The sequence below is a fragment of the Drosophila busckii genome, chromosome X (assembly GCF_011750605.1).
Source record: "Drosophila busckii strain San Diego stock center, stock number 13000-0081.31 chromosome X, ASM1175060v1, whole genome shotgun sequence".
NCBI classification, from domain to species: domain Eukaryota; kingdom Metazoa; phylum Arthropoda; class Insecta; order Diptera; family Drosophilidae; genus Drosophila; species Drosophila busckii.
Window position 1 is genome coordinate 1,020,281 of NC_046608.1, and position 24,846 is coordinate 1,045,126.

Genomic DNA, 24,846 nt, shown 5'->3' on the forward strand with positions numbered 1-24,846 from the left:
ACAAAGCTGGAGGCAGTGGACAGCAACGCGTTTAAGACTTGCCACACTTTGCTGCAAGTTGCCAGCGACCGAGGCATGCGGCTTTGACTTAATGTGCATAGCTTATGTTGCAGCTGCCTGAGAATTGAAATACCCTTGAAAATGTAAAGCTATTCTCTATTGCCCATTGAAGCTTTACTGTAGTCATAAAAGTTTGCTAACGATTTGCTTAGTTTCTTAACGAAACGATTGTAACTTTTACTTATAATTTAAATAATTATTTAAACACTTATCTAAGCTACAAAGCTGTATTTTATATAATTTAATTTAAATTAATAATTTAATTCCCAAAAGTCTATAAATTGATATTTAGTGCTAACTGCTTGGTTAAGAGCTGCATGAAGTTAAACTGAATAATTTATAGTACGCCAGATTATTGAATTTTAATAAGTTGCTTGGTATGAATTTTTTTGATAACAGAAAAAATTTCTATGTAAAAATTTTTTGTTATAAATTCAAAGAATTTTAACCAACACAATTAACAACTGAGCGCTGATTTCGTGGAAAGCATTTTTAATGAGAAGATGAAAATTTAAATATAAACTTTTAATATAATTTTTTCTCTGAATTAATCTAATAATTAACCGATCCAATATGTTGGTATTATTCACAAATAAAATGAAGTAGCTCATTTTTAAAAATAGTAATGCATTTTTATGCATGCAACAAATAAAACTCTCGACATTGCAATCTTAAGCTACAGCGTATAAGCAAAAATAAATAAATGGCTGAGAAATAAAAAAATTAAAATGTGAGCAGACAGCAAATTCTAAAGCGTAGCAAAGGATATGAAGTGCGTATAAAAAATCTGTTGATATCTAGTACATGCCTGCTGCTGTTGAAGTGTCTTAGCTTAGTCTCCCGAGAGAGAGAGAGAGAGAGAGAGAGGAAAAAAAGGAAGCAAAACGCAAATCTGCCTGCTGAGCTGTAAGCAAAAGATGTTGACAACAACATAAAGCGGCTTAAAACGAACCCAATGTCAGACACGACTGCGAGTTCGACAGCCAAGTGCTTAAGACATTAATTAAAGCATAAAGCAAAGCATATAAATTGATTAAATGAAATGAAATGAAATGTTTGTGTGAGCGGCGGCAATAAATAATTGTAGCAACTTTGATGTGTAAACAGATCCGACGCCTGCTTTATGTGCGAAAATTAAAAGTAAATAAAATGCTACAAAAGCAGCGCGCATAAATTTTATATCTATACAATTAAATTCAGCAAATTATTTTTTTGTTGTGTTGCTCGTTTGTTATTTTGTGGCGGGCGCGCGTGTTGCGCTTTTTACCCCCTTCTGCGCAGCTGTGACTCGAGCCTACGCCCCGAAGTATGCCACAATATATTTATGCATGTGTTCGTTGCTGCTGCTGCTCAGCAAAAAAAAAAAGGAGCAAAGCAAGAGCAACAACAACAACAACAACAGCAGCAGCAATAATAATAATGCCTATGGCTGTCAACAAGCGGCGTTGCCTGGCAACATATATATACATATAGCTACACATTCTCATGCAATCTGTTGAGATTTTTAGCGCACATGTGTGTGTGCGCTCAAGGGCGTTTGTGGGCCCTTTGCCCTGCAGTATTAGTGCCCAATGTCTTCAGCTGTCTTGTAATGCTGCTAAATGATTAAATTTCATGGGCAATTAAAGTTATCATAGGTCATAGCTCAAAGCACGTGCGCTTACAGCTGTCGCTACAAAGTTGTATCGATAACGTCAATAAATTGGCCAACGCTGCGTATGAGCTATGACTAGACTGACAGCTGCTGTTATTTTCAGCAAGTGTATGCAATAGTCGTTGTTCTTGTAGCTTAGTTTTCTTCACTGCGGCGCAAACGAGAATTTCATTTATTCAGCCATGCATTGAGTTATTTCACAACTATGAGAGCGGCACTTTGTTTTAAGTGGCGTATTAGCAATGGTCAGGCAACTAGCTGTTTGCTTTAGCTTAGCTCTAGCTGCAACTCCATTAGCAAACAAATACTCAGACGCACAGTTTGCATTGGTCACGCAGCCACGCCCACAAGTTTGCACTAAATGTAATCAAGCAAAAAAAAAAGAAGAAAAACAAATGCAGCAAGCAGAGCAAAAATGCATTTTTCTTGCAGTTTATTTACTGCATTGTTGTGGCTGTTGTATCGCAGCTGCTTGTTCATCGACTCTGCTGCTTTGTTGGGCTTGCCTTGAACAATGCTGCGCCCCAAACACGCCCCATGGTTGGGGCTGGCTACAGGGTGTGTGGCCATGCAGCAATAACACGCTAAGCAAATTTGCCATGTGTAATCCAATTGCACCCTGTTTGGGTATTTGTTAAGTGTTCGCTCTTGTTTCCGTTTCATATGTGTGTTTGTTCCGCCCTTTTTGGCAGTTAGCTGCTCGCCAATTCGGCAATATGGAGGGGGGGGGGGGGTCTGTCAAGCTAAGACGCGCTTAAAACTCGCTTACAGCTCATTTGTTATTTAACTGCAGCAAAGTGCGCAGTGTCATGTTTTCCAACACTGCTGATTGCAATCTAAGCTTAGTTTACTACAGCAACTGTCATTCCAGCACAAGTTATGCTAGTTGTCCTCTTTATGATTAAATTAGTTGAAGGGCAAATTGACTGCTCATACTTGTTGAGTCAACTTAATTTCTCAGTTGCTGCTAATTACACTCGAAATTTTGTTCCTTTATGTGTGTTGTTAGTATGAATATTTTTTTTATTTTCCATTGGCATTTTTTATTCAATATGCGACGGGACTGTCTCGGCTATTAATGGCATTTTATCTAGAATTGTTTGTTACTTAACTCAAACTTTCACTTTAGTTTACTCTGCGCTCTGAGAAAATGCAGCGAGTCGTTAATTCTATCAACGTCGACAGTGGGAAGAGAGCAGATCTGGCCGCTTGATTCTCAACTTTTTGTCAACTCTTTTGTTTTTCTTTCCTCACTACGGCCTTGTGCACATTGTCGGTCCCCAGTTAACTGCCATTATCTAATATTATATTTTAGCCAAATCAGCTAAGCCGCTAAGCAGAGCTTTCGGTGGGTTCTGCAGACCGCCACCAGGAGCTCATTTTATCAATCGGCCGCCGAGCAGCTCTTACTCTGAGCATTCCGTCCCTGGGAGTCTATTAACCCTGGGCTCTCTTCGAGTCTGGCTTTCTGCTTCTTAACTGCTTCTGAACTGAGAGTCGACAACACACGCTCCGGTACTGAATTATAAAATGTGCCAACAATAAGGCAATCTTACAAAATAAAGATCTTTGTGTGATCTTTTTAAAACGCACGCTGCTTATTTAAGTGCAGCTAATATTTCGGGCGCCGTTCTCAAACTCAACTGCCAACCTGCCACAGGATTGCCTCTGCTCGGCCAAGCAGTAGGACACTAACGGACTTAGTGCCACCAATAGCAAGCAAATTAAATATTTTATAAGCACAAGAATATAGAAGCTTCCTTTTTTTTTTGGATTTTTACGTAAACTTTCTTTATATGATCGTGAATTTATATATCAAGCTTGCAAAATATCGAAAAGTACTTGCAATCTTCCATATGCGGGATTAACTAGTTTTTTTTTTTTAGGTGTTTACTTAAAGTCTGTCCCCACAGGGACAATCATTAAATTTTTTTGGTATAGCTTAAACTAGGAGATATATTTTATTTTTGACGGCTCACATTACAATTAAGGAAATGGAATGACTTAGCCTGAATGTCTAAAAGGCAAGTCCAGTGGGTGGTATCAGGTTAGTCGCCTTATTGTTGCACTGTTATCGAGCAGGTTGATAGCCAGCGGGTTGTCATGGTTAGCCAACTTCCCAATGTATTTGGCGCTAATTCTCTGTATTTCTTCCATCACCCAAGGGATCTTCAGCGTACTGTGTAGCTCTCTATTGGTGGTGAGAAAGTGCGCTCCGGTTATACAGCGTATCACCTTATTTTGGATTCTTTGGATGATTGCAATGTTGGAGTTGGAAGCGCTGCCTTATTTTTCCCAGAATTTAGCTTAATTGGTTGCTCAACATCTGATCTGATCGTATGTTCAGCTTACTGCAGCAACTGTCATTCTATTACAGCACGTTAAATTTGTATTAATGAAATACGCGTGAGCTTTAATTTAAATGAAATTCATGCAACTGCAGCTGCATTAATTTTGTGTAATTAGCTGTGAAAAATGCATTTAAGGTAAGCGAATTTCGCTTGGTCAGCCAGCCTTCAATTAAGTAATGCAATGATAATTACAAACGTACACGCCTCTAGCCTGGCGTGCATAAATTACAATTTATAGCGCATAAATGTAATTTGGACTTTGAATAAAACGCTGTTTGCCATTAACATTGACAACAACGATAGAAACTGCAGCAGCGAAAGCAGCAGCAGTAACCGCAAGGACACAACAATGCACAGCACTGCAAATTGCCAAATCCGCACACACACACACACACACACACACACTGATACGCATGTACACACACACACACACACACACACACACTGACATGCAGAGATAATGTGTTTGGAAAGTTAATTAAAACACAACGCGCTGGTTGCCGGCGCCTAAAGCGGCAGCTTGGCCCAAACAGTCAACAATAGGGCTCTCAAGCGTAAGAGTGGTAGCGACACATGCATATGTGTGTCTGTGTGTGTGTGTGCGTGTCCAAAGTTCAATACTTGTGTGTGGGGTGCACGAGTGCAAACTAACAAATCACAATTTTTCATTGGCCAAAAAACTACAAACGTATTAAAGCAATTTACAGTAGCCAAAGCATACACTGAGCGCTACAAATATGCGCACAGCATTACATTTTACTGCCAGTTTATTTTTAGTTGTTTACCCAAAAAATAATTTGCAACTTTATTAACTGGCAACTTGTTCACATTTATGACTGAGAGTGTTAAAGAAATGAAATTGTTTGGCATTGGCCAACAAACTACGACAGGCGCCAGTGAATTTCTAATTGAATCTCTCTCACAAGCAATTGTGTCAATGTGTGTGTGTGTGTGTGTGTGAGTGACAAGCAGCTGCCAAAATGGCAAACAAGTTTATGAAAGAAAAGTTTTAAACGACATATGAAAATTGCAACGCGACTAGACAACTAACCTTGGCGTTCTAAGATCTGTGCCAACAAAAGAAATAAAGAAACGAAAAAGGAGAGAGCGAGAGAGCTAATGCAAGCGTTAAAGCTTAAGTGCTTTTTATTATTAAATGCAATTGTGAAATTTTAGCTCTGTCCGGCTTCACTTCCGCTCTATCATCTGCTCAGTGTCAAGCTGTATCCGCTTTTGGCCCTTTGCATTGCCTTTGACTGCTGGCACGCACTTTGTGCGAACCCACGAACCTTTGCAACGGACCTTGGCCAGTGACGACCTTGAGGCTGGTCGGCTGGTCGGCCGGTCGACAGTTAGTCAGTGTCAAGTTTTTGTCGCTTTGCCAGAGCTACACACAACTATTTGATTTATGCGGCATTTGCTTTGCATATGCCGTAGCTGTAGCCGGAGTCGGGCCAGGCCGTAACATGCACATGGATATGGAGCTGCCACAACGGTCACCATTGCTACAAAACTTATGAGCGTAAGCAGACAATGACAGAGCGCTAGACAAAAAGGCAGCCAGCCAGTCAACTGTGTCGCTCTCCGCTCGCCGCTCTCTCTGCTCGCCGCTCGCCGCTCTCTAAGCGTTTATTTATGGCCTCTTTTAGGCGCTCACTGTTGCCCGTATTTTATGATAAAAGCCAACAACAACAACAACAACAACAACAACAACAGCTATAACAACAGTGATGACAAAACAAACAAAACAAAATATAGCAAAAAGAAAACTTTAGTTTTCTATTATGGAAAAGTGCGTAGCTCGTAAGCAACAAACACATTGTAATAAAGTTTTTATGCGAACCGAGGCTGGAGCGGATCATGCCTGAGCATACTGCTCACATATTAATAACAATGAACGCGAGTGCTATTTGGACAGCTCATTGACAGTCGCAGATTTGTGACGCACACAGTACATGAAAAATGTATAAAACAGTCGTTATCGAAGATAGTTTGAATTAATAAAGCGCAATGTAATAAAATCTAAAAATAACATTTATAAATTCGTAATACAAATGAGCAATAAAAACAGAAACAGCGAAATGTAGCGTAACAAAAACACAGCAATTTATATAAGTAATAAAAATAAATTTTGTAATAAATGCTAAAAATATTCTATGTATTTTAATAGTAATGAAAATTTATTGAAATAATAATATAAAATTGCTAAGCAAGTGACAATTGCTAGAAAATGCTACTGCACTAGCATTTAAAAAAAAATTAAATATAGACTAAATATTCTACGTTTATGTAAAATTAAAATTAAAATTTTATATAATTTTTTAATATATTTCATTTAAGGCTAGATTTGAACTCCAGGCTGAAATTATTTTGGACACTTGTGTAAAAAATCTGAAGCGTGTCGTATTCACTTGAGTCAGCGTTCTCTAAGGCTAACTGTAGGTAAGTGCATTAAATATTATACTTGCATATTAAATATTCAATATTAATTATAATATGATTAATATGATTAAATCATAGCAACTATGAATAAAGTTTCAACTTAATACGAATTGGCAATTATAAATAATAATAAATTAAAGAACATAACTTAAGCGCCCCAAAGCTTTGATTGCCCGCACGCTTTTGAGTTCGCTCCTGTCTGTGTGCGTGCCCCAAACAATGTGTGTGCTCATGAGAAAGTATGTTATGTGTTGCTTGCCACTTTTGGTTGTGACGCGCAGCATCAAAGTCAGCAGCAGTCAGCTAGATAGGCAGGAAGGTATCCAGGCAGCAAAAACCGACAGAAAGCGGTGGCATCGGTCGCGGTGGCGGTGACAACAACAAGAGCAATGCGACAATGCGTCGTTCTTGGCTCTGACAGCGTAAATTTTCGTGCTGCCAAAGTTTGCTGATTTCCTTGCCTGTTTACGAGCAGCCAACCAGCCAGGCAGGCAGGCAACAAAGAGCCAGAAAACCCACAACAATGCCAAGTGACGTCAAAACGCGTCTTTAAAACTAGCAGCGCACTTCATACGTATGTACGTACTTACGTATACGTAATATCAATGCAAAAATCAAATGAGCACGTCATAAAATTCAATGCGCCTTAGACAAAGCAAGGCCATAAAGCAAATATTCAAATCGCTTCGACTACAAATTGAATTTTTTTTCAATGCCATAAAAACTGCAATTTAAAATATATTTATATGATTTTTTCTTAGGCAAATTTCAATCAAGTTGAGCTTGAGTAGCAAACAAAATTTACACTTAAAATCAATAAATCTGCTGTCATAAATATTTTTAAAGCTGCTTTGGGGGCAAGGTCAACGTGTTGCAGGTGAGCTAGATGAACCGCTTAAGCTTAAGGCAATTTATGCCTTGCTACAACATTTTTTTGCTGTAGCAATCAAAATACGATTTTGTTGATTTATTGCGCATACGAAGCGTGCGCCCAGCAAGTTATCCCCAGCATACTCGTTTGCCTGTTGCTCTGACGTCTTTCACTGTTCACTGTTCTTGTTTGTATTTGTATTTGCCCAACTGATTGGCAACAAAATAGCAAGCAATTTATTATCAAAATATACTCATATACTAAAAAGACAAGCTAGCGCCATAGGCAATACACAGCCATTGTGCTTGCGGCACGTATTTAGGCTATGCGGCGCCTGTGCCTGTAGCAGCAGCAGCAGCAGCAACAACATTTTGTTGAAATGACGGATATCCGTCATAGGGGATATAATGAATGTTTAGCAAATGGCAAAGATAAAGAGAAGATATGAAATATTACTGAAGTTTGAATTTCCCAAACAGCAAAGAAATAAAAGTGTTAGACCGAATGCTGCATGTGCTGCAAGAAATGTTGGGCAAAACTAAAAAAAAAGTTTTCTTTACGCAAACGATTAATTTTAGATGCTTTGCTAAAAGGCTCGAGTTGGTTTTTATTTGGTGAACATGCATTTCAGCCAGCATTTATTCGAATTTCTTATTTAAATTGGGTTAATTTCTACTCTATTTCTTATCAAAATAATTATAAATGCGCTGGTTATTTGATTATCTTTTTCTTTTTTATCAAATAAACGATTCTTTTTTGTCTAGTATTTCAATAGAATTTTTTTTATCATATGATAAAAACCTTATGAGTGCTTTTTGAGTTATTTTTCAAGCTTTCTTTAATAACAACACGACGCATCAAGCTGCTTATTGTAATGAGCAAGCAAATGCACCCAAAAAAGTATGCAACACCTTCGTTTGTTGCAACAAATTTTCACATACAAAAGTCGAAATAGCCGCAGACCACAAAAATTAACACGTCATAATGTTGCCTGCGGCTTTGGCTTGCTGGCCCGAACAAAATAATATAAAGGCAACATGACACGTGGTAGCAAAAGATAAATTTCAATGCAGAGTGTTGCAAGCAGAGACAATAGACAAATTTATTGATTGATAAGCTTTGGCGTGTAGAATTTCGAGGAAAATAATTTTAGTTGCTATTTAGACGCCACAACAAGCTTTAATAAAATTTGTTAGAGATACAGCCAGAGAGCAAATGAGCTGCGCATGTATGAGAAACTCATTAGTACAGCATAATGACGCTTGAGTTGTGAACAAAGCATTAATAGGCGAAATCGCATATAGCATTGCCCACGTAGCCACAAAAGCCGCAGCTGCCACATGCCACACACATATGCGTTGCACATACATAATGCACACTTCAATGCAAATTAAAAATGTTCAGAATGCACAAAGCTAAGCGCAGCTTAAGTGTAATGCCAATCAAAGCGCGCAGTCTTCTCTCTTATTTGTTTGTTGTTTTTTTTTAATGCCGCTGCAACAGACTTAAGCCTTAAGCTGCTTGCGGCTGGCTGCTTCGTAGATTTTCATGACATTTATGGCCAACAGCACACTATTATTATTATTTATGTCAGTTGCCCGCCGCCGCCCGTTCGCTGCAGTTCGCTGCGAACATTTGCCTGTCAACTTTTATAGCGCTCAGCCAACTGCCAGCTTATTAGAAAAGTTAACAACTTAAATGTGCGCCGCGCACTGCAAATGAAAACAAATTGCTTTAGCATAAGCTCCTCCACACTGACAAATGATGCTTTAAGTGCGCTAATTACCAAGCCCAGACAATTATGCATTAAGTTTCAATTTTTCATTTATGCAACAAAAATTTGCTTAGCCCGCGTATGAGCGATGAGGTCCTTTTGTTGATGTTCAAATGAAGCTAGCTTAACTAGATCTATAGCTCGCTTTTCTTTAGTCAAGTTAGTTAAGCATTTAATAATAATAAATGAGCGCTCATTCGCTGAAATTATCATTAAAAGGAAATAGTTTAAAAGAAAAGTTATCGATAAGCTTATTCGATAGCTACAAATATGTTGTAGAGCTTAATTTATTTGTATTTAGCAGAACATAAAATCTAAATTAATTTATAAAATATTATACACTTGAACTTCTGCAATCATTGCAATTAATTTCTTTTGGCAACCTCAATCCGATTGTTGTTGACTTATTTTCTATGTGAGTCGATGGCCTTAGCTAGCACTCGTCATCTTTAGTCAGTAAATTCATTAATCTTGTAAATAAATAATAAATAAATCAAAATTATATTTGCATTTACATATAATATTTTAGAAAAAATGCATCTGCATTCAAAACAAGTTTAGAACTTAGATGACTCATTCAGTGCCAACTTCCTTTTTTCTTCCACAACTGACATTGAAGTCATAAATTTTTTTCTGGCAGGCACTGGCTGCTTGCCAGTTTATCATTACTTATCATACCCTAGACAGAACAGTTTGTTAATATTGGTTAATCCCATGGCCGCCATGCATAAAATGTAGAAAAATTTCCTTTTATTTTATCAAATTTATATTAATGAAAGCTTTGCGGCTTTCTTGCTTAATTTTAAATGCCTTCAGCTTTTAATTAAAAGTCATTTGCATTAATAATTGAGTTGACATAACAAATAAACAGAGTTTTCAGCTTAGTGTGCTTATTATTTTATAATAAATTCAATCAACTGATGTATTTTCACACTATGCCCATATAAATTTAGAAAATTATTTACTTGCACCAGATGGTTTTGGGTCTTAACATGCAAAAATTTCGCCAGAACTTTGCTTCGCTCCTTAGCCCTAGCTCTGCTTTTGTAATTTGTTTTCTTTTACCTGCGAATATTTTGCTCTGCATTTCGTCGTTGCTGTTGTTGCGCATATTTTAAGGCTTTTGTTGTAAATTATTCAGCTGCCCAGAGAGCACAGGTGCCAGAGCTTCGGGACTGTTGCTGATTAGACTTTAGAGTTCTGGGCGCTGTCGCTGTCGCTGTCACTGATTGAAAATCCCATTTAAAATTACAATAGCCGACCGAACGGCCACAAATGCTTTTGAAATATTCATGCTGTTTGGTCAATTATCAAATTTAAGTGGTCTGACCACCGACCTCTATGTTTATGTGGGTGTTTATAGCGTAGCTGCGAAAATCGAACTCCTGGTCATAAAACTGGGTCAACTGTTATTGTTGGCGCGTTAAATTGTTTAAAATGGACATCAATCGAGTCAAGGTTGACCGCTGTCAGCAGCAGCAGCAGCAGCAGCAGCAGCCGCAGCTCTCGTGGCCAATTAGAGCCGCCTGCACACACATTAAAATGCATAAATATTAGATTTGGGCCATGTCAGTTGCCACTCTCGGCTCTAGCTGCTAATGATGCTGCCGAGTGCATGAGGCTGTCACTAATTTAACACTCTCAGCTTTTAGCACTATTTCTTTTTTTGTTTATATTTTAGTTTTTGGCTTTTCTAGCTGGGGGCGCGCAATTTGGACGCGCGCTTCCGCCTCAGCGCGCTCGAGCGGACGCAAAGTCAAAGTCAAGCAGCAAAAGTTTTCCTAAACAAAAAACGACCGAAAAAAAAAACACAAACTAAGCAAATAAAAGTGTGTCAGTGTGGCATTGAGAAATAGCACCGATAAAATACATATATATATATTATATATGTTAGACAAGGAGTGTAAAGTAACACCAAGCTTAAATTACATTTAGGCGCACGTTCTTTTAGTTTTCATTGCTCGCAGTTTTTGGAGTTTAAGAGCTTAAAATATATACGAACAAAATATAAAGAGCTCTAAAAGGAATAAAATATAAACATATCTGAAGCAGAAAAGTAAATAGTTAATTCTAAATAGTGAAATTTATTTATTTAATATTGATAAGCTTAAGCTTAAGATAAGATAAAAAGAAAATAATAGCACTATATAATTATAACAGTTTAAAGCTATACTATAAAAATATACTTAAATCTACAGCTTAGCAATATATCTATATCTAAACTAAAAATTAAACTTAATGCTTCAACTACAAAAACCAATGCAAACTTGCGCAGTGCTTTAAAAAAATTTTTCTTGTGGTAGACTAGCAGCTAAAGCTGACGCCAGTAAATTTCCCACGCTTTATAAATTTCCCAGCCAGTAAAAGTCCCCAAAGCTTCAGCGTACGATGCGTGCTCTCAGCAGCGAGACTCTCTCTCAGTCGCTGCAGCTCACAGCGATCGAGCGAAAACGAACGAAAGACGCGAGCAGCGCTGCTTTCGCTAAGTGAAGAGCAGCGAAGCTTAAATGTGTGTGTGCGGCTGAGAGATAAGAAAGCAGCTCAGAGCCATGATACACTAATATTATTGTATCATGCTCAGAGCGATCTTAGCGAGAGCAGCGCTGCTTAAATGTGAATGTGTGAGGCTGAGAGATAAGTAAGCAAACAAGGCGCCAAACAATTCGGTTTCAGTTCTGTTTGCATTGCTGGCGATTAAACATGTGCAGACCGAGCTGTAGAGTGAAAATTCCAATATGTTCAACTAATCATTTTGCAAAAACAATTAATTTTCTTATATTGTTAATTGAAATTTAAGAGCTATGTTTGCCTGTATAAATATTACTTACTGCTATTAAATCTGAAGCATGTATTTCCATAGAGATATGTCGGCTGCTTAAAATACAATTTAGAAACAGTGTTAAGCTGTATAAATCAAACTTTTTTTTGGAGAGAATGAAGAATCAGAATTAAATATTTGCTGATATCATTATTTTGTACGCATATCTAAGCTCTGTGCAATTATTTTATTTATTTACAAAAAATTGCCTAAAACAAACTTAGCCGCAAATATAGGCAAATTCGTAGAGGCTTTAAGCTTATTGTTAAAAGCAAATCTATTTTATATTGATTTATATTTATTTAGTACGAATTCATTTGTATTGAAATATGAAAAACAAAACGCTTTTATTTATTTTAATTCCAGCATATAAACAATAAAAAGTTGTGTCGTTTTGTTGGGAATTAAACTATTGCTTAATTTGTGCAGTTTGGCTTAGCAGTAGATTATTGTTTATAGTTGTGCACGCTGGAATTTAACTCAAATAATAATAACAATGCTGCGTTTAGTTTGTTGCATTTGAAAGGCCAAAGAGTTGAAAGCTCATATGCTTGCGATGCTTTATTGTCAAATATATATATATATATATATATATATATATATATATATATATATATATATATAGTTTACACATCATTTAGCTACACTTTACAAATATAGTACAGAGGTGAATAAATTTACAATTTACAAAGTTGATTTTGCACTGAGCAAACAATTTGATAGTGCAGCCAAGCATAAATTTGTTTGCTACCCAAAAGTAAAATGAAAACACGACTTATTTTAGCATACAATTCAATTCCAGAACACTGTAAGCATTTAAGTAAAAAGCTCCAAAGCAAATACATATATTATATATATATATACATATATGCATTCATATATAGTAAATGCATTTATGAGTAAAAATTACAAGGAAGCGACGTTAACAACTTGTCTGGCTGTCTGTCTGTCTGTCTGTCTGCTCAGGGGCAAGGACAAAGTACATGTCAGCCATGTGTAGTTTGCCTTATGCAGAAATAAATTAAAGGGAAAGAAAATGATGTCAACTGTGTTGCTGCAACAAAAAAAAAAAAGAAACAAACGAGAGACAAGTAAATTGTGCATTTGAGAAATAAAATGATGGCAGCAAATTTAAATGCAAATTTTTAACAATAAATGCAACTACACTATTTACATATGTTAAATACATGTGCATATATGTGTAGTGTGTGTGTGTGAATTGTGGCAAAGTCAAGTTTCGACTGCACTGGACACATTGTTGAGGTAACTTTTTTGTTTGCCACGCCCACAAGTCTTGCCACTGAAGTTGACTGATGGCCAAGTGCATGGGGCAAACAACTTTTTTGGCAGCCACAGCAAAAAATACCACACACACACAAACACGCACACACATTGTTAGATGCGTAACCTGAGTGGCAAAAGACCACGAAAAGTGGCAGCTGGCAACTTGATAAATGCTGACGAGCAACTCTCGAAAGGTAGCCATCAATGTTAGAAAAAAAATAGAGTGCACAACCAACTTTGATATACACTTTGACAGAAATTTTGTCGTATAGCTGAGTACAAAATAAAATGGTAATATAAACTTGCATAGAAATTAATTATTATAGCTAAATACAAAAATGAGTTGTGCACAACCAACTTTAATATACACTTTAACAGAAAAACGAACAAATTTAATAGAAATTTTGTCATATATTGTCAAAACCTCCAAAATCAAACCTAAGCCAACCAAGTAACAGCTTTAGGCTGGTTTTACTATAGCAAGATTTCTTAGAAGCAAGAGCTACATTTTAAAATTTTAAATAGTGCTTAAAATCTTCTACAGCTTGAATAGCAAGATTTCAGGCAATAATTTCTACAAATATTCGTGGCATAGCTGATAATATATAAAGTTTAAATTTTGTTGCTAGTAATGCAAATATAGAATTCTAAATTTATTTAATATAATAATAGAAAAGAAATAATATAGAAATGTAAAAACTATATAGAAATAATGTAAAATTTAAAAGCGTGTCTTAAAAGATTTATAAATTAAAACACTTTTGAATATACAAATAATAGTTGAAATATATATATTTATAAGTTATAAAAGGCAAGAGCTTCAACTTTGAGGTATGATATATAATATTAGGCAAGAAAAATTCACTTAATATAATAATAATAGTAAAATATACAAAGGTGTGCCATAAAATGTATATATAAAAGTAAAAAAAAAAGTTTTTAAACTTTAAACTTAGCTAAACTGCTATTTAAAATGCAAGCTACGGCTTTTTTTTTAATGGTATCAAAATGATGAATTAGTTGACATATGAACAGACGACAAAGTTTGTTTTGCTGGAAGCTGCAACAACTTGAAGCTGCTCTGCTATATCCTTTGTGGAAATGCCAAAGTGTACACAAAGTAAAAGAGGAAACGGAGAGAGCAAGTCGCTCTAGTTTGTTTAAAATTACACGTTTTATTCAGCAGCAGCCGCTTGAGGAGCAGGAGCAGCATTCCAGAGTTGAGTTTGGTATGCTGGCAGCTCGACCTTGCCCATTGTTGCCGCTGCCGCCTGCCAATCTGTCAGCTGCAGACGTTGCACATAGATGGCGCCCAAGTAGGATGACGCTGAGGACTCCGCGGGCCGTCTGCATTTGACACCGATGTCTAAGAGCTGTACGGGTCCATCAAACCTAATGAGATAATAGCGCACTTGCCAGTTGTCCGTCAGCTGTCCGGCTAGCTGCACATGCTGCAGCTGCGGCGCTAATGTGGCAGTGGCAAGTGGTGGCATGTAGCAAAGTCCAGGCGTCAGTATGGGCGCAGCATAGGCGCCGCAGAATAAATACAAGTCCTGCGCCTGCTTGCCGGGCACGCTGCATCTGAGCACAATATCCATGGCATGATCCTCCAGCTTGTGCGCATAGCCCAGCAGCAGCACGCCCAGCGGCAGCTCGAACTGCGTCAAGAACAAGCGAAAGGCACGTTCGTAGTTGAGCATGCGCAAGGCGCAGCCGCCGGCAAAGGCCACATCGAAGCTATGCTCCGCATTGCCATCCAGCGGCACCGACGGCTGCAGCGCCTGACGCGCCAGATTGAAGAAGCCGCGCTCATCGCTGCGCGCGCCGCACTGGTAACTGCTGCGTCCGCTGCCCACACAAAAGTCCGTGTAGAACGGCAGCTTGCGATACGCATGTGTGCCCAGCCACGGCCACAGCCGTGACCACCAGCGCTCGTTGCGCGCCAGGAACGCCGCGTTCACCGACTCATCGCCCTGTGTGTTGTGTATGTTGTAGCCGAACCTGCTCAAGGTCTCGAAGCACCAGCCGGGCGCAAAGATGCCGGCGGAGAAGCCGCGCCTGGCAATGCGACTCAGTGTCTGCGCGCTTTGGAATTTCGCCAGCTGGCCACGCCCGAACACATCCAGGCCCATGAACAAACGCTGCCCCGCCGCCTGCTCCTCCTCCATGACGGCCGCACTTGTCTCCAGACTGCGATCGTTCCAGCTATAGTTGATCAGCATCGCATGGCTGCGGCGAAAGAACTGCACATTGCGCTCGTTCAGTTCGTTCTGCCAGTTCAGCTGGCCACTGTCGATGACGCTGTCGTACCAGAAGACGCGTCCATGCGGCACCTGCGTCTCCGTAGCCAAGCGCAGTTTCTCCACAAAAAGGCTGCGAAATAAATAGCAAGCAATAATTAATATATAAAAACAAGTGGACAGGTTAAAGTTGGGCGGCCAACATTTAAATATATATGTTTAGGCCAGGCGCAAAAAACACACACACACAGATCGTTGCTTCGCTATAGGGTCTAGCAGCGAGCCGCCGCTGCGTCCCGGCCAGCGACGTTGGTATGGTCGCGTCAGCACGTGCAGCCCCGCCTGTCAGATTGAAATTGAAATGTGAATAATTCCTAAGTTATTTATCCGATCGTTTAGAATCGGTCGTTTCACAATCGGTCGAAAACATGACTAAGCGATTTTGTGATTTATTTCAGATTTTTAAAGATTTTTTACTGCCTTATATATCGTTTTTTTCGATTTGCGGGGAGGGGGGAGGAAATTAAAAAAAAATAAAATAAAAAGCGTAGTGTCCTGGATATATGAGCACCTTCATACCAAATTTGGTTGCTCTGCTCTATAGTTGCTGGAGGAACACACACACGTACAGACAGACAGACGGTCGGACGGACGGACAGACGGACACAGCGACATGGCTATATCGACTCAGCTCGTCGAGCTGATCAAGGAATATATATACTTTATGGGGTCCTGCCACGCCTCCTTCTCCCTGTTACACGTACATTTGACAATTCATAATACCCTTTTTTCACATTTTTTACAAAAATGTCAAAGTGTATAAAAAAAACAATATTAATAAATAACCAATTACAATAATCAAATCAAACATCTCAATCAGCTCTAAAATTTAAATTATGTTTACTAATCAGTATAATTATTATATATAATAGTAATATTAATAGTAATAGCTACTTATCAAGCCGGTTACAAAAAAATTAAAAATAATGCGCAATTCTTAGGAATAATTAAAAAAATTTCGAATATTATTTTTTAGATTATTTATTTAAGCAAGTTTTATGCAGAAAGTGATAATATTGAAAATGCTTGTTGGCATTGAAAAATATTTATTATTTAATAATTAGTTTGGATTTAATATAAAAATAAGCTAATTCGCAATAATCACAATTACTATTAATTATAATTAATTAGTGCTCAATATATTTTTGGAATTGAACATTTTCATAATTCTTTTGGAGCTGCCATAGAAATTTCTAGAGATTGAAATCTGTCAAACTGAATTATAGAATGCGCAAAATTTAGAGAGATATTATTGACCTAAAGTTTTTAGCTTTGATTATTAAAACAAAAATTCTAGTATTTCTTAGTCAGATATAAGCAGCTTCAATCTGATTTTTGGTTGGCTTTAGGTTGATGAAAATATAAAACAAAATTCTATAATATCAAGCTTATAAAACAGGCAACGATTTATAAATCTGGAATTGCGCCATGCATGATTTTTGGCCAAAAATTGATTGAATTGGGCAATATTAAAGTTTATATTAAAGCGTAGCAAAGCAAAGTACCTAAGCTGATAAGCATTTATTCTGAGAAATGACTGCTCACTGAGCAGTTTTCCAAAGAATCCTTTGAATCGAAAGCTATTTACACTTTAAGTGAATTTTCGCAATAAAATCTCGCGCTTATTAAGCTTAGAGCTAGAGCTGTGTTCGGTGGGGTGGGGGTGGGGGGTGCACTTACTACAGATTGTTCATAGCTGTGGGTCGCACTGCACACTCCACATTGACCAGCCAGCCCTCGAACTGAAAGTGCAGACAGAGTCGCGTTAAGGCGGCCACAGCACGTTCCACGCTGTCTGGACTGGCGAGCACTTCGTTCAGCAGTGTGTCGCCCTCGACGATGTAGGTGCCCAGCACTGGGACGCCGTGGCGATGGGCGGCGTTTATCCACCCACTGGGCGGTATGGTAACATACGAATGGCTGAAGTAGCAAAAGTAATCCACAGCTGACCAGTGCACAAAGCGATAGTCATCATACTTTTCCGAGCTTTGAAAGTGCCTGCAATTAGTAAAATATAAAGCATAATTTTAAGTATATAGTGTAATTAACAAAATATACATGTTCATACACTTTGACATGCGTATAAAGCATAAAATGGGTAGCTTGATGCTGTGCACTAGTAACAATAGTAAAGTAATAGCAACAAATGGCATTTCTATAGGGTCTAGCTTTTTCCTAGATAAACGACTGCGACTGCAAAAGGCACAGTGGGTGGTTTGTCTATTTTTGCGTAACCGCAGCAATTACACAAATTATAAAATATATTATAATTGTCATTTTTATGAAATAATAAACCAAAAATTAATTATTTTTAGTGTGTTGCATTCATTAATTTAATTTATTCTTTTGTTTTTTAAATTTTTGAATTCAATTTATTTTTGTATTATTTTTTAATAATTTATTTTAAAATTTACATTTTTTAAGGACTTTTCCGAAGCTGAAAATTATTTTATTTCATTTTATTATATTATTTATTTATTTTTTATTTTTTTATTATTTTAATTTAAAACTTTTCAGTCATTGTCGTTGCTTTGCAAATTATTAACTTTGTGAATTAAAATGTGTGAGCACAAGAAACAATTTGAGTAATTATCTTGAAGCTGTTTATGTATCAATTATTTGTATTTATCAATGCCTCAATTGTTTTTTTTAATGAGCACCAAGTCAGTGCGTGAGTTGCTCTATTGGATTCACTTACTTATCGGCCAAGTAGTTGCCCATCCTGATTCCCCCCGATCCTCGCGCCATTGTCTGGATTAGGCCTGGCGTTCCGCCCTTCCAGCCGCTGGACACCGAAGTACGCGCCCCAGCCGTCTACCTGGACAAGCAGACGGACTTTGTGAGTGCCCATCGACGTCAGCCATGCTCCAATCACAAATCGTGAGAGCTGCTTGTCTGCCCACGAACATGATGGGCCAACTACTGGCGAATAAGTAAAGTGATTTTCATATTGATGCATATGGGGGACTTCATCTTACTCACAACTGCGAGCTGAGAGTCACTTCGTTGTTCCCTCGACCTCTCCAGTCTCCTCTCTCCTTTCTTTTCCCTCACCCACTGCTAGTCAGGACCAACGACGTCTCGAGCGATATTCGATCGGCAATTGAGAGGCTGACGTTCGAGCCCTTGTGAGCACTTCATCCAACGTCCGTCTGCTTGTCAACGTAGACCGAGCTGAGCGCGTATCTTTCGATGTCCAACGCAGAGCTGACATAGCGACGTCCAGCGTATGCTCCGAGGCGCACCTTACACTGTCAGCAGCTTCATGTTGTTCTCTAATGGTTTCGGCCTCTACAGCTGAGCTGTAAGTTCTCACGTCGCTTAGTCACTGTTACTGTTGTTGTTGCCACATTCTGCTGCACAGTCTGCTAAGCTGTACACTTGAATCGCTTGCTGCTTTGCTGTTACTGTTGCAACAGCCAAATGAAATGGCATTTTTTATCAATAAGGCAACAGATGTTCTGCAGTTCGATTGCTCAATCTTTATACTTCTTCTTGTCCTATACTTATTCTATAACCGAAATTTTAGCATTCATGCTTCCTGGCAAGTCCAAACTGTAACGGCAACGGCATACGGCGGAGACCGGACACGTCGCTCTCACCATTTTATACCTTCATGGAGCAGCCGCTGTTCAGTGCTCTTTTGTATACTGCAGCAGCGCGTTTTTAGGAACCGCCATTAAGACCCTACAAGCAATGTTCAATGTTCATTATTTGGCGACTTGCCTTTTTAAACTACATCATCTTGCGCCGAATGTGACACGTATACAACGAGCTTCTATCGCGAATTGCTCTTCCACAAGACAAATTACATTATTTTTTCTTTTATTACAATACACGACTTCTTACATTGCATAGCATTCCGCTAGATATGTTAAATTATGGTTTTTAAATCCACTTTAACACATTTAAATATACGCTTGCTTATTTTCATTTAACTACTACATTCTATTGATATAAAATTTTCATATCACAATATAGTCAGCCAAGCGTTATTACCGACTGATAGGTAGTCTTAAACAGTCGGTAGAATAAATAAGACTTCTTTTGAATTAAGCGATGATCGCTATCTAGAGTCTTGAGGCTGACATGTTTGAATTCAAACTTTCTATTTTGTCCGTAGGATACACACATTTCGCGGTGATGTACCTATAAATATATTAATTATCATCCTGAGTCTTAGTCGGATAACACTAACGAGGCTCTCGACAAACGACATCTAAAGTGGTCGGACCACCAGTGTATTGTGTAGCACACCTGCACAACTCATCATTGAACATCGGGAGGGCAACACTACAAAAGCAACACGACGTGGCCAAGTCCAGGCATGTACAACAAGCGTGTGGCACGTGCTGTTGCGCTTAAGCGCCTCCTGTCCTGCACTTCCATTCGAGTGCTGGTCAAATTGATGGCCATGCGACCCACAGCTATAACATCTGTAGTAAAGGCGCCCACCCACATTTAACACCTAACACACTCTTGGCACCTAGGTAGTCAGACAGACAAGCATCACGCACACCATGAACTTACAGACAAGCAGCAAATATTCCATTAATTGACGACAGCTAACGCGTCTCAAGACTTCGCTCTACCTCGTGAGAGACTGTTAGACGTATCAGCATGCATACGAAAGGATTCTTCTCGCAGAGAGAGTGCGGCTCGCCAGAGCGCACCTTTTGTTAATTGGAGAGATAGTATGCTATCCACGCTCTCAACGGTTCACCTGTTCCTTCGTACTACTACGTCTTCGAAATAAAATAATGTAAATAATGTCCGCTCAATTTCAAATATATATATCTCTATATATATATATATATTCACCTATTGCCTCAGAGTTTTGCCAAATTCCATCAATCATAGACGATTCATATCTGATTGACCGTTAGCAATTTTTGTGATTTTAATATGTCAGATGATATTTTATTTAAAAAGAATTTTTGGTATCTGCCATTTTAGTATTACTATCCACAGTCTTATTTTCACCGAAATTCGACAGAGAGAAGGAGAGAGTGAGAAATAGAAATAAATTTCAAATAATCAATAAGAGCATAAGTGTCTAATAATTAGGAGCCAGCTATCTATATAACTAAATTGGTTGCTCTAGCCATGATAGCTTTGACATGAAGCAATCCTACGCTACTTACATGAACAGTACACAGGTAACAGGATACCGTACCAGACCATCGGAACAATGCATATTTGAGCTCAGGCTATGTGTCTGACTAGATCATGTAACAATGATTATTTGAAACTCTATATGTGGTGTACTACTTCACTCGTACGTACACTTTCTTACTGGCATGCTTCTAAATGAAATCTAATGAAATAATGTTCAAATTCACCTCACGAAAACAATATTATTATATGCAGCACTAATTTTATATATTAATTATATAATTATTAAGCATTATATATGCGAAAATATGTTCAACATTTATATATTAATATATATATAATAATCTTAATAAACCAAATAAATATTATTATAATTGTTTTAAATTTTTTAATGTGTACTCAGCTTAATAGACACAATAGACATTGAACTACTAATTTTGAAATTTCAGAGTTTAATTTAATTAATTTACGTTCAAAATCTATATTACCAAATAAGCTTAAAAATTTAATTCACTGGCGTAATGAATTTATTTACTAAAGTACATATATTGTACTAAATATTTAAATTATAACTTAGACCTGTGTGCAAAATATAAAGCAGTATGCATTGAACTAATTTAATTTACGCTGCACGCTTAAATTATAATTTAATTATTATATTTATATCAAAAACTAATTTTAAAATTGCATTACAGCGGTAATAAATTTTTTGTTTTAAGTAAAATTAAATTGCAATTGAACAGCTGCAAAAGTCATGAACTTAAAGTTGCAATCGAATTTACAAAACGCAACCACAATTCTTATCAAGCTGACAACTTTATATTCTACGGGCTGCCGTAAAAACAAAATAAACTTTACTTGCTTTAGCTTTATGTGAATAATTCATGCGGTCAGCAGTCAGACTCTAAATCCAAAGCGACCAACTAACGGCTTTTACCATATACCAAGCTACATATATGTATGTATATATGCTATATGTGTCTGTCTGTAGTTGAGTAACATTTCGTTGCAATTTTCTAATGTGCAGCAAGGGCCACACAGTGGGCGCAGTGGGCATGGCAACGCATTGCAGCAGCTTTGTGGCAAAAAGTTGATCTCTTTTTCTATTTTTTTTTTGTGTGTGGAACGTTCTGTGCAATTTGTGCGCTTAGCAAGAAGAAGAACAACAACAACCATTTGGTAAACGAGGCGTCTGAGCGTAACTTTAATCTATCAGTGGTGGCGGCCAGGATATGGATTTCGCAGTGGCGCGCCAGGCATATCAATGAGCACACCGCACACAATGCCCAATGGGAAAACTATATGGGGCAAGTGCAGCAAAGCACTGAATTGCTAGTGAAAGCAAACAGGCAGACAAACAAACGTGTGGTTTTCACTTGGTCCAGGGGCTAGTCAAAGTTGGTGTGCGAATAATCTCAAGAATATCCAAATGCTAGTTGAAGACAGTTGAAGTTATCATATCATTAGATGGGCTATTTCATTTATCAAACAGTCGTCTAGTAGATTCTTGATTCGTTTCATGGCTTGGTGTTGACTCAGTCTATAATACAAAATCTAAAAACAAATAATAAATATCAAATTTGATATATACTTCAAAATTGCAAAGCTTACTAGGCACAAATTTTTTTTTGGTGGGTCCATTCAATCGTTGAATATATTATAAATTATACTTGGACTTGGCTAACATTGTTGCACGTATGTGCATCCAATTCGCTAATAAAATGGACCAGAATCTTAGCATTGAATTGGTATTGTTGAGAAACAGTCCTCGTCCAGGTGGACTGGTCACATAAATATGTTTCGACTATGTAGTCAATGAAATCGCAGTGCCAAACCAAACCAAACACTCCACACACACCAAGCACAAAAAAAAAAAAAAACACACATATTCATACATTACAGGCCCCTAGCGCATTTAACTTTTGATAGGCGCTGATAAGAAATTATTGCCGCATGTTTGATGTCTGACTCAACCGCCATGTCTGACTAACATTTGTTTTTACATATGTACGCCACAAATGTGTAATATAACGGCAGCTGTATGGAATTTTTAAAATAAACGTTAAAGGACTTACGACAGCCACAACTGCAGTCGAGCATAGCACAAAAATCGCACAGCTGTTTGCCCGGCGATAACAACAACAACGATGCTTCTTCATTTACGGCCTTTGGCTGCACTGCATCTTCATCTTTATTATCAGCTGTGCTTAATGCTTGCGGCTCTTGTGATTGTAATCTTGTTGTAATTTCATCACTCATTTTTATGTGTCGCAGTCTTAACTTGCAAAAGTAAACTAAAAATAAATATAAACAGCTGTGCTCTGGATAAACAGTGTTGAGTAACGCGCGCTTGGTGCTGTGAGCAGCGCGCGTTGCTTACTAAAATTTAAATTCAAATTTGAACGAAAGTTTTTGTACATTGTCATATTAAATAAGATTTACTTTATTTTCAGGCTGCCTAAGATGCCAATGAAAGTCAAGGCTGCAGTGCAGCATTATTTATCTTCGTGAAACGTATAAATTGTAATTAAAAGCGAGCAAACTTTTTTGGCAAGCAGACAGCAAGCAAAAACAAAGCCGACAACAGCACGTAAGACAGCGTGGCAAGCTGTAATCAGCCATAGTGTTTTTTTCTTTTTGGCAACAACAAGCGAAACGCATTAAAAAAAACATATACTTGCATATAGTATATATATATAGGAAAAACAGCAACCATGCCAGCGGGACGTGTGGCCGGTAAAGCCGGCTACTCCAATCATTATTACAATGGTTCGTATATAGTATGTATATATATAAAAAGTCAAGCGCACTTGCATGCACTATCTCTCTGTTTGTATTTTTAATGAGCGACTACTGAAGCAGCAGACATCAGAAATCAATTTGCTACACACATTGTCCTGTTCATTCATGTGAAAATGCGCAGCACAAACTTTTTTGTTCAGTTTTTGTTTTTATTGCAATACATTATATATGTATGTACATAAGTAAGTGTTACAATATGCGAGCTGAGCCGTTAATAATTCATTCAAAAGGGCTGCTGTGCTTTTTATTGAAAAACTATGTTGCATATTTTCAAAGTTTTTATATTGAACTTGATTGCATTTGATTATTTTTTTTGTGCATCCGCAGGACGTTCGTACGTGGGCATCAACGAGGAGATAATGTGGGTTAGCATTGGCATGGGTGTAACTATTGCACTGCTCATCACCATTGCCCTCTGCTATATTGCACGGGAGAAATGTCAGAAGCGGCAGCGAGAATATTACGTGACTGCATAGTCACTGCTTCCGATGCACTGCGTTTTTGGTAACGGAGCCAGGCCCTGTCAATCACAGCAGCCATGGCAGCCAAGCCCCCGAGCACTAGGAGGCCTAACTCAACACATCCCACCATTTCCAGCACACCCACATACCTACATATAACTAGATCATGTCACACACGGACCTGCCCAAGGCATCGCCTGTGTGTGAATGGAGTATATTTTTTTTTCTGTAACTTGTTAAGCTCAGCGGTTGATTTAAGTATCTGTATTTACTTAAATCGAAAATGTTATTGAAATTCTCGAAATATATAATAAACTAGATGAATTAGAAACAATTGCAATTTGTTTAAATTACAGCTGATGCACTTACAGGTTGAGTAAATTAAACGATGTATAAGATAAAAACAGGGCTCTTAACGTATTTGAAACACTACAGATATGCTTCTAATCAATCGACATGTACTATATAATCGACACAAATAATTATAAAATCACTGCATCAATCCTAGCTGGCCTCGGTCGATATTGTCCAGAAATCTTCCTATTTCAACTCAAGTCGTTCGCCGAGCAACAACTAAAAATAGTCAACCAGCAGGAAAAAAAAACAAAAATTGTGAAAACTTCTATTTTACTGAATCGCAAAATAATCAATTGCATGTTTGTGAAAATTTGTTTTATTGGGCAACATTTAATATAACAACAAATAATAAAAGAATTAAAGTATTTTTTTTTGCTGAACGATAAAATCAGTTGAGTTTTTGTGAAATTTTATTGAATTCTAAGCTGTTATAAAATTTTGGGTAAGATGGAAAGCAGTTAATTAATAATAAATAATAAAGCATCACAGCACATGTATATACATGTGAAGTAAGAAAAGAAAATATATATATATATATAATATATTTGTAATTTAGC

The 24,846-nt window shown here is 37.7% G+C and overlaps 2 protein-coding genes across 2 annotated transcripts; one reads left to right on the top strand and one right to left on the bottom strand.

Moving 5' to 3' along the window:
- The first annotated feature begins 6,413 nt into the window (after positions 1-6,413).
- LOC108607018 lies at positions 6,414-24,220 on the top strand. Its single transcript, XM_017997603.2, has 3 exons — positions 6,414-6,507; positions 23,123-23,438; positions 23,799-24,220. Exons 2-3 carry the CDS (start codon positions 23,384-23,386, stop codon positions 23,945-23,947), a joined length of 204 nt encoding a protein of 67 aa, XP_017853092.1. The 5' UTR covers positions 6,414-6,507; positions 23,123-23,383; the 3' UTR covers positions 23,948-24,220.
- LOC108607017 (cytosolic endo-beta-N-acetylglucosaminidase) lies at positions 14,222-18,302 on the bottom strand. The gene is made up of 3 exons (XM_033294345.1): positions 18,253-18,302; positions 17,235-17,552; positions 14,222-15,627 (listed from the first exon to the last, which is right to left on the bottom strand). The coding sequence occupies exons 1-3, from the start codon at positions 18,300-18,302 to the stop codon at positions 14,430-14,432; spliced, it is 1,566 nt and encodes a 521-aa protein (XP_033150236.1). The 3' UTR covers positions 14,222-14,429.
- Positions 24,221-24,846: the final 626 nt, after the last annotated feature.